This window comes from Acinonyx jubatus, chromosome C1 (genome assembly GCF_027475565.1).
Source record: "Acinonyx jubatus isolate Ajub_Pintada_27869175 chromosome C1, VMU_Ajub_asm_v1.0, whole genome shotgun sequence".
Classification (NCBI taxonomy): domain Eukaryota; kingdom Metazoa; phylum Chordata; class Mammalia; order Carnivora; family Felidae; genus Acinonyx; species Acinonyx jubatus.
This window is the reverse complement of record NC_069381.1, coordinates 211,170,804-211,190,275: the sequence shown is the minus strand read 5'-3', so window position 1 is coordinate 211,190,275 and position 19,472 is coordinate 211,170,804. Positions and strand designations below refer to the sequence as shown.

Below are 19,472 nucleotides of genomic sequence, written 5' to 3'. Positions count from 1 at the left end.
CCTCTCGGCGCCCCCCCCCCCCCGCCCTCTTCGCGCCGCGTGGCCCTGGGACGCGAGGATCCGAGCCGGAGGGAGTCGGGGGCCGGGGGTCGCGCGACAAGCGGACGGCAGGGGGTGAGCAGCGCCGGCTGGGATTCCGGCCGCCCGACCCGTCGGGGCGGCCGGTCGGCGCCGCGGAGCAGGCAGGGGCGCGCCAAGTTTCCGACGCCTGCCCGCGAGCTCCGAAAACATGAAGGGTTTGGGCGGGCTGGTGTGGGAATGAATCACCCCGGTCGCGCCCGGGCGCGGTGACCAAAAGGGCCTGTGGGGCCCGCCTGGCCCGTCCCGCGTTGGGGTCCAGTTGGCCAGGGCCACTTGTGCGGACACCACGCGCGAGCCGGCCAAGGTTGTCGTTGCTTAAAAATAACCGGCGCTGCGCCTCCTTCTCTCGGGCAGCGAGTCGTCCTCCACGCCGGGAAATGGGGCCACGCCCGAGGAGTGCCCGGCGCTCGCCGACAGCCCGACCACGCTCACCGAGGCCCTGCAGATGATCCACCCCATTCCCGCAGACTCGTGGAGAAACCTCATCGAACAGATAGGTGGGTGTCCTTGGCGGCGGCGGGGCTCCACTGGGAAGCGCCCTGGTGGGCTCGGAGGGTCCCCCTGCCCGTGAGATGCCGTTGCATTTCTGCGAGCACCGTATCCCGTGTGGCTAAGGGAGGTTGACACATTCGGTTCCAAGTGGTTCCACAGGCAAAACTGCCACATTTTAATAGTGCTGTATAATTGGGTTCCAGCAAGTGCATTTGACTCCTGCTCTCCAGAGAGGTCTACCTGCCCAGCCCTTTCCGGGGGAGGGCCCTCTGCCCCCTTGTCATTTCTGCCAAAAAGACCAGGGGTGAGGCCCTGCTGGGTTTTGCAGGAAGGGGTGCTGTGGGAGCCCCTCCTGGGAGGGGCCTGGGAAAGACCTGGGAAGACAGCCAGGTCTGAGAATGGATTCTGCGGAGACCCAGGCTCAGGAAGAAGAGGCGGTGGTGGGAAGGAAGGGTAAAATGGAGACGGAGTGGGAGCCCCAGAGGCCCCTGGGTTAGGAAGGGAAGGCTGGTGTCACCTGCTTTTCCAGGAACGTGGCCCAGGGTGCGGGGCACAGCTGTGGCTCAAGAACTGTGTGAACGCAGAGTGGGTTGAGAAGGTGTCCCGAGAACTCAAGCACTTGGATTTAAAAGTCAAAAATTGCTAACGACGCCAAACTAGGTCCGTCCCGTGACGGTCACCACCGGCGGTAGTGAAGGGGGGCAACGTGGGCTCCGTTATTTGGAAAATGGTACCGGCTGCTCAGAAAATCTTTTTGTCCTTCGGTGTTGTCAGAGCAGCCGTTTGTCCGTTAAATTAAAACGCCAGGTTGGGAAATTTTATCCCTAAATACATCATTACTGTCCTCTCTCTGAGTCACTGAGGCAGACGTGAGGTGTCTTGAGTGGAAGCAGAGTTTCCGTTGCCCCAGGAGACCCTGTCTGTGGGAGACTTCTCGGGCCAGCCCACTCTTCCCTGGAAGGGATTTTTCCAGACTGAACCCTGAGAGGAGCGGAGCCCCGCGCACAGCAGCGGGGGTGGGGCGCATTCTGCGAGCTGTTGGGCTGTTGGGCTGCGCTGACTCCAGGAATGTTGTTACCAGGGCTTCCTGTGTGTCAGGCTGGGCGATGGTGGCAGATTTTCCCTTTGTTTGCTGGGGTAACGGACAGGGGCCGAGAGCAAAGACCCTTAGAAACCTTTTCCTCCCGCCTCTCTGCCACACTGTCCTTCGTAGTGAGGAAACCCACCTCTGCCTTAGCCTACGCTGGAAACCTTGACTTCCAGCCTCTCGAAAGGGATCTCCTGTGGCTAAAGTCAGTGTCCTCACTGGGAGGGCTGTAGAGTGGGGGTGGGGAGCTCCATGCCTCCTTTCGCGGAGAGAGGGGCTGTCCTCTGCATCACGGGCGTGTGGAGACACCCCTCCTGGAGGTGGCCGGTCCTGTTAGGCTAGTGGCACAAGCTTGAAGCAGGGAGGCAGGGGACCTGAGCGCTGGTGCGCACTCGGGCTGGCCCTCGGCATGCGGCAAACCGCAGGGACTAATATTCCAAGCCTTTTCTCCCACCACCCCCTTCCAGTATCCGCTGGTGTCATTGGTGAATATCTCTGTCCGGCTCCTGGGCTGGATCTGTAGTAAGTGCTCACCGGCTGTGATGGATGGACGACAACCCAGGGCTGTCAGCACCTTCTCGCTCCCTCCCTTATGGACTTGAGGCCGGTGCCGAACAGACCCCTCCAACAGCCATACCTACCCTTACCTCCTGGGAGGGAGGGAGTTCCTTGCCAGGTATCAGATAAGGACGCGTTCCTAAAGCCACAGGGGAATCAAGCAGGGAGGAAGAGGTGAAGGCAGGTGTGGGCATTTTGTAGCCTGCTCTTGGGTTTTGCAGTGTCTCCCACGGAGGCCAGAGCAGAATTGCTCAGGATGACGCACGCTATGGCCCACAGCTGTCGTTATAGACCACGGACCCCGAGACCCTGTGATGGACCCTGAGACGGGCTTCGTGTGCACGGGTGTGCTGTTGTTGTCTCTGACCCCTAACAGATGCTTGACACGTGAAAGGTGTTCACTTAAAATTAAATGAATCCCCCACCCTTTAGAAGTTTCTATTTGAGTGATTCAAAAAGTGAGATTTTGAATGACTCCAGGAGCTTGGGCAACAGGAGCGAAGAACTCCCCCTCTTTCACGGGGCAGCACAGCCAGCCTGGTACAAATCATTTTAAGTAGGAAAGATGGGAACTGGGTCTTCTAATTGTGCATGAATATAATACACCAGGTGGGGAGCACCTGGGTGGCTCGGTCGGTTGAGCGTCCGACTCTTGATTTTGGCTCAGGTCCTGATCTCACAGTTTGTGAGATAGAGCCCCGCGTCGGGCGCTGCGCGGGAGCCTGCTTGGGATTCTTTGTCTCCCTGTCTCTCTCTGCCCCTCCTCTGTGTGCGCACACGCACTCTCTTTCTGTTTCTCTCTTAGAATAAATAAACACTAAAAAAATAATAATAATATGCCAGGTGAAAGGAGCCCCTGGGTGGCTCAGTCAGTTAAGCATCTGACTTCGGCTCAGGTCATGACCTTGTGAGTTTGAGCCCTGCATCCGGCGCTGTGCTGACAGCTCGGAGCCTGGAACCTGCTTCAGATTCTGTGTCTTCCTCTCTCTCTCTCTGCCCCTCCCCTGCTTGCACTGTGTGTGTGTGTGTGTGTGTGTGTGTGTGTGTGTGTCTCAAAAATAAATATTTAAAACAATTAAAAATATATACACCAGGTGAAAGATTTTACCAGTAAAGTTAATTTTCACATAAAGTTGTGCTTGCTGAGTGTACAAGATATAAAATAGGAAATCATATTAACAGTACAAGGAGTAGAGAAATTTAATCAGTTAACATGTAGCTTCTCAGGTAAAGCTACTCTATCTGAATTTTAAGACTAATAAAAATAAACAAGTTATGAGAAATGGTTACACAGTGTGTCAGATAACTCTTCGTAGTCACAGTAATTCCAGGAAAAACAGTGTTGAAATTCATATTCTAAATGCTTCAGAAAGAACTATAGAGTTTTAAGAAAATCCTAAAATTACTGGTAGTGGGAGTCGTTGACCAAAAGTAACAGAATATCCAGCAAAAAATGACATTACACAATGGCAATATTGTATCTCAAAGGTAGAAAATTCTGGAGTTGGTTTCCTCACCCAGCTCCTTTCCCTCCACCATTCTCAACATTTGGGCTTCATGTCACAAGATGGCTGCCATAGCTCCAGGCATCACATCTTCAAGCAGCCATGTATAAAAGCAAAAAAGGGAAGTGTTTATTCTTCAAGTGTTTATTGGTAAGGAACATCTTTTTGGGAAGCCCTTCTCGGAGATGTAGGATGTCCCCTTACTCTCCTTGGCCAGGTTAGGTTATGTCATGCTCATGTCTAAACCCACCACTGGCAAGAAGGAGGAAACTATCACGGTAGGGCTTTTTGTTTGTTTGTCTGTCTGTTTGTTTGTTTCAGGTGGTTTTGTTAAACTTATTTTCTGGCTTTCAGCATATACATGAACAACGTGTATACTTTGAACTTAGAGATTAGGGCTGAGTGTCCCCTGTGAATCTTATAGGGCAGATGAGGCCCTTTAGGCAGATGAAGCCAGATTTTAAGGGAAATTTACATTGGATGTGGACATTTATTTCTAAATCTTAAGACGAATTTCTGTGATTTTATCTTGTCAAGGGAGTCCCCTGGAGCTAGCCATTATACTGCTAAGATAATTGAGAGCTCTCTCTAAAGAATTTTTGTTTGTTTGGTTGGTTTGGGTTTCTTTCCCTCCACCCTTTGGAGAAAGTTTTTACTTCTGTTTTTAAGCTTTTATTTTAATTCCAGTTAGTTAACATATAAACTAATATTAGTTTCAGGTGTGCAATACAGCATCGCGGTAGGTTTCGATCAGTCAACATTCACCCACTTCCCAGAGCACAGAACGGGTCAGCACCCAAACAAAACTCCTCCCCTACCAGCTGGGAACAAGGGGTGTGAGGAGATGGGGGAGAGGCAGCCAACCGTGTGATTTCCGAATTATTATTTTCAACCCAACTACCCACAATGCTGATATTTTTGCTGCTTTTCACCAGACGTATCACAGTGAGATGCCGGAGATAGGATTTACTCATGATATGCCGACCGTAGCATATGTAAGACATATTTTTTGAACCTTCAAAAAGATGCCAGATTAGTAAGCGCTTTGGTGAAACTTTAGAAATGGCATTTTTTTAAAGGCGTCCAACAAATATATGAGTACCTACTATGTGAGAGGCTCATTCACCTGGAAACGTGAATCCAAGTCAACTCAAACTTGATTTCTTTAAGCCTCTGGAAACACTGTGCATTGGAATCACAGGAGAATGACTGGGTCAATGTCAGCACAACAGTTAAATCTTACGCTCATGACTGAACCAGTTTAGGTAGTGATGTTAAACCTCTGTCTTATAGATCTTCAGTCTGGATTGCATTTAACGAAGACTTTGCTTTTCTTTTTTCACTGTAACATTGGAAAATCACAGGATTCTAACAGTGCAACATCATAGGATCTTAATTTTTTTTAATTTTTAATTATTATTATTTTTAATGTTTATTTTTATTTTTGAGAGAGACAGAGACAGAATGTGAGTGGGTTAGGGGCAGAGAGAGAGGGAGACACAGAATCCAAAGCAGGCTCCGGGCTCTGAGCCGTCAGCACAGAGCCCGACGCGGGGCTCGAACTCACGAGCTATGAGATCATGACCTGAGCCGAAGTCAGCTGCTCAACCGACTGAGCCACCCAGGCGCCCTGGATCTTAATTTTTTTTTTTTTTTTTTTAAGTAAACACTATACTTACCGTAAAGGCTGTACAATTTTGCATTATGGAGCATAGGAAGCCAACTAATTCCACAGGGCGAGTTTGTTTGGCTCGTGTTTATGAATATAATTTATCTGGCCACATTCAGGATTTCAAAGTCAATCTGTTTTTCTTTCGTTCCTTTGTCTCCTGTTTAGATATATTTAACAATTAGATAAGGAAGGAATGATAGCTAATGTTTGTACTTCGTTCATTGTAAGAGAAAGTGCTTTACAAGTGGTACATTTATCCCAATTAGAATTTCTTTGGGAAAATCATCTTTGTTTTATAGGTGGACATATCAAGGGGCCCCAACTGCTGTTCAGACCAGTACATCCAGCTAGCTGCCCACTGGACCTCTCCTCCTGGGTGCCCCTCAGGTGCACCTGATCTCTCCACCACCCCATCCCCCAGTTGTACCCTCTCCCTGTGTTCCTGGTCTCTTTGAGTGGGGCCACCACACCCTGTGGCCATGCTGGTCACCTGGATGCCATTCATGACCCAGCAACAGGCAGTCACCAGGACCCGACTTGTACCTTATTATCACTGTTCCCTGAATTGGGTACTTGGCCCCATCCCCCACAGGTAGTGCAAGTCTCCATCATCACCCCCCTGGGGAATTACCCCAGCGTCTTTCTTCCTAACCACACCCATTCAAAAATGGGGGCAGAGCTGCTTGCCTCGGGTCATTCGGGGCCTCTCTCATCCCAACAGGATAGACCACCACCTTCATGGCGTGGCAGGTAGACAAGACCCTAGGGGTCTGACCCCCTCCTCACGCAGGCCCCACCCCGGTCTCGCTAGGCCGGGAACCCCCCTGGCCACTGAAGCTTATCTGCTGTGAGGAGACCCTCCCTCCACCCTGCAGCCAGGATGTCTGAAGTGGGTTTTCCCTATGGAGATGCTACGTTTGTGCTGATTCATATGTACCTCCAAATCTCCTTGGAGACATAGAGTGCTTTTATTTTAAGTACAATTGGTCAGGGAGGTAAGTCTGAAATTGCAAAAGCAAAAAAAAAAAAAAAAAAAAAAAAAAAAAAAGGAATGAATTACTGGTCTTTCCTTCAAGATGAGAATTTACAACTACTCCCATTTCACAAATGAACATACTTGGGTTTTTAATATTGAAGCATTTAAGGCTAGGGAAAGCATCCTGTTGGGATACTGAAACATAATTGGGACATCTCCATCAATTCTGTGCACAATGGTTATTAACACATCAAGTTCTAGATTTGCCGAGTATATTTGTGTGATTGGATTTTGAATGCATTCATGGATTTCTTTATTTGTTGAACAAAATTTCCATATGCTGATCGTTCCCGAGAAATGAAGATAGTGGCAGTTCATTGGGCCGCCCGGAGCCTTTTGGGGAGACGGGTGTGCGGGGCTGGCTGGCTTTATGTATTCATAGGTGCAGCACCTGCCCTTGATAAGAGTACCGAGCCTTGACCTAGTGATTCAGAAAGATCTTTGTCTGAAATCTTTCCCTTTTCTTCATTACAAATCTGTTTGACTTCAGGGCTCCTGTATCAGGAATACCGAGACAAATCAACACTCCAGGAAATTGAAACCAGGAGACAACAGGATGCAGAGATACAAACCAATGCCCATGTTTCCCCGGCCAGCGAAGAGACTCCAGGAGAGGATGAGGACGAGGAGGAGGAGGAGGAGGACGAGCCGGCAAGCCCACCCGAGAGGAAGGCTCTGCCCCAGATCTGCCTGCTCAGTAACCCCCACTCGAGATTTAACCTCTGGCAGGATCTTCCAGAGATTCAGAGCAGTGGGGTGCTGGAAATCCTCCAGCCCGAGGAGATCAAACTGCAGGAGGTAAAGGGCTGCCCAGAAGGGAGGGGGTGGGATCTCCTTATCTCCTTTCAGAACATACAGGTGTTTTAACCAGGGGTGGGGGTGGGGGGGGGGCGGTGGTGAGGCTTCTTCTGTGAGGGGAGGACCTCCAGCTGGCTAACCAGAAGAGTTCCAGGCAGGGCTCAGCCATCCAGAACATGCAGGGAAATTCACATCATTTCACAGGCAACAAAAAATACCTCATTACCTTCCAGGAGAGCTCAGCCCAAGCCTGCCTGTTCACAGCATAGCTGTTTCATTAGAGAGCAAGGTGGCATTCTTTTGTCCCCGCCATTGCCGTCGGGTGTTTGTGGGGCGCACGTGAGCGCCGATGCACTCGGTGATGCCGAGCTCGCTGGGCCTGGGAAGGAAGTCAGTCATCTGTGGCTCACCTTCACCGCGTCATTCTGGAGCCCCTGCCACCTTGCCCGAGCGAATCTTCCCTAAACGGGAAATCCAGGACTTGTGTGCCTTCTCTGCTTCACTTGATGGTTCAGCCAGACCTTGCCTGTGAGTTAGGCTGAGGCAGAAGCACTGGGTTGCCTAACGGTTTGTCGCAGGCAGGGAGAAATAACCCATGAAAAATTAACAGTGACAGAAACGCGTCGCTAAGAAATCTTCGTGTTCGTTTAGTTGAGCAAAGATTACTTGGGTGCAGAAAGCGCACCTGTGGTCTAGAGTCACCAGGGCGTGGCCGGTCAGCGGTGAGGACAGAGACTGCTGGGGGGAAATGGCGAGGATCCACGTGGGTGCTCACTGGGAATTTTAAAAGGTGGATAGATAGGTGGAGAGATTTGGGGTTTTTTTCAGTGTGTTCAGTTTCATCATCTGTCTCTCACCCACACTCACATGCCCCTTCAAGACCATACTGGAACTTGTTCCTAGATGCGGCCGGGTCTCCAGATGGCCTGCCCTGTTTAACCCCTGTGCCTTCTGCACCGGAGTCTACAGAAACATTTGTTCTTCTTGTTTATTTAAAAGGCACAAGTAACGTGTGCCCACAGCCACGACCGGGAACGAGAGCACTCCTGACCAGAGTCCCCTAACGTGGACTCAGGCTCACAGTGTGCTTGACAGCTGCTCAGGGAAGGCTAGGGGGCTGTTGGGGGCGGCGGGGCGGTATTTTGTGCAGAGCCGCCGGCACCCCACCCGGGAGGGTCAGGGACGATCAGGAGGGATGGATTAAAACTTGACATCCCTTGGGACTTGTGAGCAGTGACTTGTAAATGGCTGTGTCAAGAGTTTTGTTTTTTCTTATGAAACTTCTGATGTAAATAATGTGTAGGCATCCATTCCCGATGTGGCTTCTCCCCAGTTTTGCATAAAAAATACTGGAGGAGGCATAAAGAAGCCAGTCGCCCCCACGGAAATGAAGATGTATGGGGGTACCTCCCCGGAGGCAGGGGGCGCTGGATTGACAAAAGCAACCTTGAGGAAGGTGCCGGAACACATGGAGAGACACCCCTCCCACCCCCGCAGCTGTCCGTCCCTCCTAGAGGCTTCCCCAGCTGCAGACACGGCCGCCGTCCCTAACTAGGAATTATACAATACTATTTTGTATTTGACTTGTTTCACACAGTATTACCACCATGGGGCCTTTTTTTTTTTTGGTCCCTGGAACAAGGGAAAAAGACCAATTTCTGGGTAAATATTTCTTTTTCCTACCTTGATAATTAGAGAAATAAAGATTTGAACTATTTCGGAAAGCTTAGGGATAAACTCTAGTAGAACTTATAAGCTTTCTACAACATAAGTAAAGTTAAAGCAGAGAGTACAGGGCTCTCTTTGTAATAAAAGAAAACCATATTCTTTGTAATGAAAGAAAACCATAAAAAAGCACACACACACACACAAAAACCAACAACATAAAATAAGGCGGCAGAGTCCGTAGCAAACTTATCAGTTATAATAAGTGTAAATTGCTTAAATCCTCCATGGAAAGACCGAAATCCTCTAATCGATTGGAAAACTAGACCCGTTACATTGTGGGACAGAGTCGAATTCGGATAAGTTCACAAAGGGAGCGAATCATCTTGTATTGTTAAAGGGATCCTTTACGTTGATGAAGGTATCGCTTTATTTTTAAGTGTTTTAGAATTAAATAGGCAGTTCATGAACACGTTTTCGTTATTCAAGAAAACACAGTGCAGACGTGTGCCGGCCTTTTCTCGGCTCCTGGCTTCTCACCAGGGGACCAGCTGTGTGTGTCTTCTCTTTCCTGTTTAAAGTGTAGTCACAATGTCACAAAACTCTGGTTTTGGAGTTCAGACACTTACAGAGACTCATAGGGGCAAAATCCTTATGGATGTTTGTGAGGTTTCCCCCCATACTTACAGTTGTTTCATTCAACAGCAGTTTGATTTGGGTTTTGGTTTTTAGCAACTTGCTTTTTGTTGGCCTCTTAAGAGCCTTCAGCTTAATTTTCATGAAAACCGCTCCCTGTGGCCTGCAGTACAGCTGGCTTGAATGAATGTGACAGCAAGCATGGGGGCGGGCGGCTCATAGGTGGGGAGGGAAGTGTGCAGGTGGCCCGGTGACCAAAGAGCTCAGCGGACCCCTGCACAGCTTTGCAGGGAAACAGTGCCATTGACTCAGCAAGTGGTCCCGCGGAAGAGCTTCTGTGTGCATGTATCTCCGTGCTCATGTGTCAAAGTGCGCTCTAGGGGCACCTGGCTGGCTCAGTCAGAAGAGCATGTGACTCTTGATCTCAGGGTCTTGAGTTCGAGCCCTCTTGGGTGTAGAGATTACATAATTAAAAGAAAAAATTTTTTAAGTGAAAAAAGTAAAAAGTGAACAGTTTAAGGTTTTCTAAGTTTGCATGTATGCTTTTTTTTTTTTTTTTTTTAAATTCTCAAGTTAGCTAAGATAGAGTGTAGTCTTGGCTTCAGGAGTAGAACCCAGTGATTCATCACTTATATGACACCCAGTGACCATCCCAACAAGTGCCCACCTTAATGCCCAGCCCCCATTTCCCCCACCCCCTCAACCATCAGTTTGTTGTCTGTATTTAAGAGTTTCTTATGGTTTGCCTCCCTCTGTTTTTATCTTATTTTTCCTTCCCTTCCCCTATGAAAATCGGTAAAGTTTCTCAAATTCCACGTATGAGTGAAATCATGTGATATCTGTCTTTCTCTGACTTCTTTGGCTTAGCATAATATCCTCCAGTTCCATCCGTGTTGATGCAAATGGCCAGATTTCATTCTTTTTCATCGCCGAATAGTACTCCATTGTATGTATAAACCACATCTAATCTACTTCATCCATCACTTGATGGATATTTGGGCTCTTTCCATAATTTGGCTTCTGTTGACAGCGCCGCTGTAAACATTGGGGTAAATGTCGCCGCAAAGAACAGTTTAAATGGTGGTGGGCACTGCCAGCTTGCCATTCAAAGAGGCAAGGCAGGTTCCGTACCGCCCCAGGGGTGCCAGTTAACAAACCGCAAGATGTTTGCTCCAGTCTGTTGGGTGAAAGAAATCGTACCTCGTTTTAACCCGCCTGTATCGATGACTTGTAAATTGAGGGTCTTTTCATATGTTTGTTGGCTGTTTCCGTTTCTTTATCTAAGAATTGCCTGTTCTTATCCTTTGCCCATTTTTCTATTGGGGCGTTTATCCAGTAGGACCTTGGATTTCGGGTACCTTGTTCAGCGAGGGTTCCGCAAGACGAGCAAACACCTCTAATGAATTTTAACTTGACAAGTGAGCCATGTCTTGCAGTACAAGTAGGACATGACGCCACATGTCACATGATCACAACTGAGTCAATAGTTCTTGAAATCCACTTTGATATATGAGTGCTTTGGATTACGAGCATGTTTCCAGAGCAAATTATGCTCACAAGTCAAGGTTTTACTGTACTTCTCTTCTTGATCGATAGCAGCTTTTTGTATGTTCTGGGCGTTACATTTTTTTATATACATTTAAAATGTTTTCTTCTGTCGTAAAGCATAGGGGAAGTGATTTAGCATGGTGGTTATGTGCACAGGCACCGGAGCCCAAATGCCTGGGTTTGAATCCCAGTTCTGCTACTCCCTAGCGGTGTGACCTTGGGCCTGTTACTTAACCTCTCTGTGCCTTTGTTTCCTTATCTGTAAAATGGAGATAATCATAGTACCTGTATCACAGGGCTGCCAGGCACATCCACTCAGGAGGATAAAGAGCCATATGGGCTGATCTCAATGGTGCCCTGCCTTCCTGCTTTGTCTGTTGTATCTTTTTTCACATAAAAATATTTTGTCATTTTTATAGGAAGCCTGCCAGTCTTTTTACTGTTTTCAACCTAGTCTCCTAGATGTTCTGTCTTATGATTAGGAAGTAGGAAGGCCATTCCCAAGAGGTGCACTCTACAATGAAAAGGTAGTATTACAAACTATTATGAACCGGCAGCCAGACAGAGCAGAATCCGTCAGAAACACTAGCAGAAGCTGACATATACAATATACTGTCTCTGTAGGGGTGGGATATACCACAGACATAAGCAATCTGAAGACAGTCATGAGGTGGGTTTAAGACATTTTTACAGATCTCTATAGTCACTGAAGGCGTGTCGCCCACTGGTAGCATGTCTCCACGTGGAGCTACGGATCCCTTAACGCGGTTAACTCCAACGGAACATGCTGTGCGTGTAAAATACACGCCAAATTTTGAGGGCTTAGCACAAATAAAAAGAAAGCAAAGTACCTTATTAATAATTTCTATATTGCATGTTGACATAGTATCTTGGATATACTAGATTAAGTAAAATAGATGAAAATTTTCCCATTTTTTTTTTTTTACCTTTTTTAATGTGGTTACTAAGAAATTTAAAATTGTATCTGAGACTGCTATTTCTTTTGGACAGCACTGCTCCTAAGAGAAGCAATCTTTTATTTTCCAGTGCCCAGAAATACCACCAAAGAGTGGCCATGTTCAACAGCCATAAGAAAAAGCTCGATAAGTGTTTATTAAAATTGTACAGGCCGGAATCTCTCCGCCATAAAATGCAGTGAAACAAGAAAATAAATGTAAACAGTGTAAAAACCTCACATCAGAAATGTTTAAATGCTCCTAACCTTTGAGATAAGAAAGTAAATCTTATAATTATAGACTTTTTCAAAGAGGATGAGGAAGATGCTACATTTTTAAAAACACATGGAATGCTGCCAAAGCTGCATTTGGATAAAAATTCACAACCTTACATGCTTTCATTATTAAATAAGGAACAAATACAAAATTAACTGAACTAAGATGTCAGCTTGAGACATACGGTGGGAAAACCCCCACACAAACATACTCTTAAGGAAAGCAGATAGGGTAGAGACCAAAAGATAACGTAAGTTTTGAGTGAAGAATTATTTTCTAGGCAAATGTAAGCTACCAAAAATTAACTCAAAAATAAAAATTTTTTAAACACCAAAATATACCAGGTAACCAAAAAAATCTACAAAAGAGATGTTGCACCCAGATGACTGAGTTGTGCCAAGTGGTCAAAGCACAGAGGAGTCCCTTGTTGCTTAGAATAGCCTAGAACACTGCTGGCCAGCAGCATTTTCTGCAATATTGGACATGTTCTATAACTGCATCTCCAAAAGTCTCCAGTCAACATGTGACTGTTGAGCATTTGAAACCCAGTTAGTGCAACTGAGGAACCAAACGTTTAATTTTACTTAATTTAAACCAACCTCCATTTCAAGAGCTCCAGGTTGCCACTGTATTGGTCAGGACAAGTCTAGAGCAGGAATCATCCATTAGTAAAGGACCAGATAGTACCTATTTTAGGCTTTGCGGGCCATACAGCCTCCTTCACAACCACTCAGCTCTCCGTTATAATGTCACAGCTGCAGATAGATACCATGCAAAGGGATGGACATTCCAGTTAAACTTTACAGTTACAGTTGGCCGGCCCATGGGCTATGGTGCGCTGACCCCTGGTCTAGAACATGGCAAAGAGGGAAATACACACATAATTTGAGAATCTTAGTAACCACATCTGATCAGTAGTGCACACACACATTGCAGCAAATCCACTTAAACACCCCCTCTCTCCATAATCGGTAGGACCTGGAGGCATGAAATCAGGATATAGAAGAGCTGAATGTCATTCAGGCGCCTGGATGGCTCAGTCAGTTGAGTGTCTGACTCTTGATTTCAGCTCCGGTCATGATCCGAGGATTGTGGGATTGAGTCCCTCGACCAGCTCCTTGCTGGGCTTGAAGCCTGCTTAACATTCTCTCTCTCTCTGCCTCTGCCCCTCCTCAACGTGCACACATGCATGCTCTCTCCCTCTCTCAAAAAAAAAAAAAAAATTTAGGAAGTGGGGGGTGGTGCCTGGGTGGCTCAGTCACTTAAGTGTTCAACTCTTGATCTCAGCTCAGGTCTTGATCTCAGGGTCGTGAGTTCAAGCCCCACACTGGGCTCTGTGCTGGCCTACTTAAAAGAATATCAAATAAATAATAAAGCAGAGTCTGCTTTCTTTAAAAAAAAATAAAGGAGAAAAATTGACTGTCATCAACCAACTGGAACTAATGACATTTATAGGACACCCCACTCAACACTAGAAGAATACAGGGTTTTTTTTTTCAAGTGCACACAGAACATTCACCAAGATGGATCATAGCACGCTTTAAGAGATTTTAAAGAATTCAGATCAATGAACTATTGAGACCTCATCAAAATAAAAAGCTTCTACACAGCAAAGGAAACAATCAGCAAAACTAAAAGGCAACTGACGGGATGGGAGAAGATATTTGCAAACGACATATCAGATAAAGGGTTAGTGTCCATACAGACCTTATCACACTCAATACCCAAAAAACAAATAATCCAGTGAAGAAAGGGGCAAAAGACATGAATAGACGCTTCTCCAAAGAAGACATCCAGATGGCCAACCGGCACACGAAAACATGCTCAACATCACTCATCATCAGGGAAACACAAATCAAAGCCACACTGAGAGACCACCTCACACCTGTCAGAATGGCTAACATTAACAACTCAGGCAACAACAGATGTTGGCGAGGATGCGGAGAAAGAGGATCTCTTTTGCACTGCTGGTGGGAATGCAAGCTGGTGCAGCCACTCTGGAAAACAGTATTGGGGTTCCTCAAGAAATTAAAAACAGAACTACCCTATGACCCAGCAATTGCATTACTAGGTATCTATCCAAGGGATACAGGGATGCTGTTTTGAAGGGGCACATGCACCCCAATGTTTATAGCAGCACTATCAACAATAGCCAAAGTATGGAAAGAGCCCAAATGTCTATTGATGGTTGAATAGATAAGTAAGATGTGGTTCATATATACAGTGGAGTATTACTCGGCAATCAAAAAGAATGAAATCTTGCCATTGGCAACTACATGGATGGAACTAGAGGGTATTATGCTAAGCGAAATTAGTCAGAGAAAGACAAATATCATATGACTTCACTCATATGAGGACTTTAAGAGACAAAACAGAGGGGCGCCTGGGTGGCTCAGTCGGTTAAGCGGCCGACTTCGGCTCAGGTCATGATCTCGCGGTCCATGAGTTCGAGCCCCGTGTCGGGCTCTGTGCTGACAGCTCAGAGCCTGTTTCAGATTCTGTGTCTCCCTCTCTCTGACCCTCCCCCATTCATGCTCTGTCTCTCTCTGTCTCAAAAATAAATAAACGTTAAAAAATAAAAAAAAAAAAAAGAGACAAACAGATGAACATAAGGGAAGGGAAGCAAAAATTATATAAAAACAGGGAGGGTGACAAAACATGAGACTCCTAAATATAGAGAACAAACAGAGGGTTGCTGGAGGAGTTGTGGGAGGGGAGATAGGCTAAATGGGTAAGGGGTTTAAGGAATCTACTCCTGAAATCATTGTTGCACTATGTGCTAACTAACTTGGATATAAATGATAAAAAATAAATACATTCTAGAAAGCAAAATAAATAAAATAATTCAGATCATACAAAGTATGTTCTCTGATTATAATAGAATGAAAATAAAAATCACATGAAGATGACAGAAAAATCTCCAAACACAGAAGTCAAGCAGCACGTGTCCCTGAGTCAAAGAGAAAGTCTGCAGGGAAGTTAGAAACAAACTGTCCCTATCCCTGTTCACAGGTGATATGATGATTGTCTACGTAGAAAATCCTAAGAAATCCACAAAGGAAAACCTCTAAAAACTAATAATAATAGGGCTGCCTGGGTGGCTCAGTCAGTTGTGTCTGACTTCGGCTCAGGTCATGATCTCATGGTTCGTGAGTTCGAGCCCTGCATCAGGCTGTCTGCTGTCAGCTCGGAGCCCGCTTTGGATTTTGTCACCCCCTCTCTCTGTGTCCCTCTCACTCATGCTGTCTCTCTTAAAAATGAATAAACGTTAAAAAAAACCCTAATAATAATGATACACACTAGCTAAAAAAAAAAAAGAAAAATACAGTACCAAGTGCTGGTGTGGATGTGGGAGAACTAGAATTCATGTACATCGCTGGTAGGGTTGCAAAATGGTCTGGCTGCTCTGGAGAAGAGTGGGTGGTTTCTTTTTATTTTGTTTTGTGTTTTGTTTTCGAGAGAGAGAAAGAGCGCAAGTGGGGGAGGGGGCAGAGAGAGAGGGAGAATCTGAAGCAGGTGCCATACTCAACACAGAGTCTAACTCAGGGCTCTTATAAGTGACACAGACAGCGTAGAGTCCAGCAGTCCCAATCGTAGGTGTCTACCTAGACCAGTGTCTCAAGAGCAACATTATGACATTTGGGTCTGGATCATTCTTTGTTGGGGGTTGGGGGGAACTCTCCTGTGCATTGTAACACGTTTCTACCCCCAGTTGTGACATCCACAAATGTGTCTTGATCTAGATGAATGTACCCTGGGGAGCAAAAATACTTCCTCGTTGAGAACCATTGCTCTAGACACATAAAAAACTCACATTTACGCAAAAGCCTGCACATGAAGGTTTATAGTATCTCTATTCATAATTGCCCAAGACTTGGAACAACCCAATTATCCTTTAACAGATACGGATACATCTCCGTTGGATATGGATACAGGTCCGTACAATGGCATGCTGCTCTGTGCTAAAAAGAAGATCTGTTGATACGCACGGCCTAGATGAATTTCAGAGGCATCTGGCTGAGCAAAAGAAACCAGAAAGTTTCCACACTAAGTGATTCCATGTGTAGGACATTCTGAGAACAACAGTTACAGTGACAGAGACCAGATGGATGATTGCCAGGGGTGAGGGTTGGGGACGGTGTGACCAGAGCAGGATAGCACAGGGGCCCTTTGATAAAACCCTTGTGTGCCCTGGTTGCAGTATTGGTTACAAGTATCTATACTTGTGTTAAAATTCACAGAACTGCGCACCCCAAAACAGTCAATTTTACTGCATATTAATTTAAAAACTAAAATTTAAAAAAAAGGGTTGAATGTCCTCCTTCTGTTCAGCCCAACAAAATCAGCACTCTTTCCCACACTCCCCCCAAAGATAAAACCTAGATCTGTCTCACTGTGAATTAAGGCAAAAATTTACCTAAAACACTAGAAAATCAAACCTGCAGCTACATTAAAAGAATAACATACATTGAGCACATATGCATGAATACAAAGATAGTGTCAAGTTTGGGCCAAAATGAGTCATGTCAATAGGCCAGAGGAGAAGAACGTCCTGATCTTCAAAGACATTGAAAAGGGAAGTAGTCCATTTATTTCCATCTAAACAAAACTCAGGATACTGTCTGAAATGTATAAGGAATATCTTAAGTCTATATCCAAGATCACATTGAACAAAGATTTGTTGGAGGCAATAAAGGCAAGACAATGAATCTTGCTAACGCTGATGTTCTGGAAGTTCAAGCCAGGCCAACGTGACAAGGGAAGAAATAAGAGATAAAAAGCAATAAAGAAGGAAAGTCAAAGCCACTCTTACCTGCCAATGAAGGATGGCTGCCTACTTAAAAATCTTGGGGTGGGGGGCGCGTAGGTGGCTCAGTCAGTTGAGTGTCCGACTTCGGCTCAGCTCATGATCTCGCAGTTTGTGAGTTCGAGCCCCACGTCGGGCTCACCACTGTCAGCCTGTCAGTGCAAAGGGTGCCTCATATCCTCTGTCTCCCTGTTTCTGCCCCTCCCCTGCTGGCACTCTCTCAAAAATAAATATTTAAAAAATAAATAAAAAATAAAAATCCTGAGGGATTCAAAAGTCCTGGATCTGATAAGGCAGTTGAGGGAAATGCCTGATTCTAAGAAAAACATACAAAACTTAGTTGTTGTTGTATGTATCAGCAAAACCCAGGCTTCAATCAATTAGTAAGCTCTATCAATAAGAAAAAGATGAGTATCCCAAAGGAAAATGGACAAAACAATTCTCAGGAAAACTGCCAAGCGGCCAGTGATTAAAAAAAGGAAAAAAAAAGTCACTGGTTTAATCAACGAGGTCCAAATTAAAGCAGCATTGAAGTACAGGCCTTGCAAATGGCAGAGACTTTTAAATATATTTAAAACCTGGTGTTGGGGAGATTTTTAAATGAGTACTCTCAAACCCAGCTGATAGGGAGAGTATACCAATATTTGTACCAACCCCCTACAAGAGTATGTTTGTACACTGTACAGTGTTACTATTCCTAGAAATTCATCTTGAAAAATAATCAGAAACGTGCACAAATATTTATTAGGATGTTCATTCCAGCAAAAATTAGGGGAAGAATGGGGGTAAGAACCCAACATGCCCAATCATGGGGGAACTATCTAGTAAGACAGCGTACAAAGGCAAAACATGTAAAAAACGTGTTTTAAAAGAACGTGGGCATCTGGGTGGCTCAGTCAGTAAAGCACCTGACTTCAGCTCAGGTCATGATCTCGTGGTTCATGAGTTTGAGACTTGCGTCCGGCTCTGTGCTGACAGCTCTGGAGTCTGCTTGGGATTCTGTGTCTCCCTCTCTCTCTGCCCCTCCTCCACTCATGCTCTGTCTCTCTCTCTCAAAAATAAACATTTAAAAAAAGGAAAAAAGGAAAAAAACAAACTAGAATTTACGACACATTAGAAATTTTTAAAAGGCAGCATAGGCACCTGGATGGCTCAGTCGGTTAAGCATCTCTGTTGATATCAGCTCAGGTTGTGATCTCATGGTTGTGAGACTGAGCCCTGCATTCGGCGTGGAGCCTACTTGGGATTCTCTCTCCCTCTCTCTCTCTGCCCCCCCCCCCACTTGTGCCGCACACCCGCTCTCTCTCTCTCTCTCAAAATAAATAAATAGACATTAAAAAAATATTTTAAATAAAAAAAAATCATGGTGGAACATGACATCTATAGTAGAATTGGCATAGGAAATAAAGATATTTAACACATTTCATGTTTGTCATTTTCTATGGATCCGATAAAGATCTGTAAACAACTAGGATGAGCTCACCGTAAATATAGTCCCGCGCAGTAGCAAATAACGTGGGCACGCAGGCTTCTGTGTGTCTTGCTCTGAGTCTTTATGGTCTGACTTTTCATATTTATTTAAAAAAAATTTTAACGTTTATTTATTACTGAGAGACAGACGCAGAGCATGAGTAGGGGAGGGGCAGAGAGAGAGGGAGACACAGAATCCGAAACAGGCTCCAGGCTCCGAGCTGTCAGCACAGAGCCCGACGCGGGGCTCGAACCCACAAACTGCGAGATCATGACCTGAGCCGAAGTCGGTCGCTTACCCGACTGAGCCACCCAGGCGCCCTGCATGTTTATTTTAAAAAGCTGAATGTGAGTTTCTATTTTGTTAAAACGTGGCAAGGGACACCACAGGGAGACCTTCAGATTTTTTGTTCCAAACCGGTGACTTCTGCATTAGAGCTCCTCGTTTATCAGAGCAAGTCGGGCAACTTGTACCGCCAGCCCCATCTGTTGTTGGAACGTCTTTTCCTCCTCAAGCTACACAAGCAGCAGGTTGCAGTGAACTACTGTTCACACACGGAAAATTCCCCGAACGATGGCCTTTTGGCAGGCCCGAGTCTTAATCAGTCATCGAAAAGCCAGGATTTAAGAGTAAAACTGTGCGTTTCCCTGCCTTTCTAAGTAAGTAGGTAGCTGAAATTGGAAAACCCCATCTTAGGTGTCGGGTAGGATTTTCTTGGTTTTGTTTTTTGGTTTTTAAACTTATTCTGAAGCTCTTGGTTCCCACTGTCCTCCTTGGAGAGGTCTGGGAGTTCCTGTTTGAGAACACAACGGTCTGAGAAAATAATCAGTCGTACATTCAAGTGACAAGGTTAGGAGGGGCAGCTGTAGAGAGGGTAAGGTGTT

At 45.8% G+C, this 19,472-nt stretch overlaps 1 protein-coding gene across 3 annotated transcripts in view; it reads left to right on the top strand.

The window, feature by feature from the left end:
• NGEF (neuronal guanine nucleotide exchange factor) overlaps window positions 1-19,472 on the top strand; it is a 107,632-nt gene that overhangs the window by 71,007 nt on the left and 17,153 nt on the right. For all 3 annotated transcript variants that reach the window (XM_027047445.2, XM_053215971.1, XM_053215972.1), the window contains 2 exons: window positions 436-578; window positions 6,922-7,229. In XM_027047445.2, coding sequence (XP_026903246.2) covers window positions 436-578; window positions 6,922-7,229 — 451 coding nt within the window. The remainder of the gene's footprint in view (window positions 1-435; window positions 579-6,921; window positions 7,230-19,472) is intronic.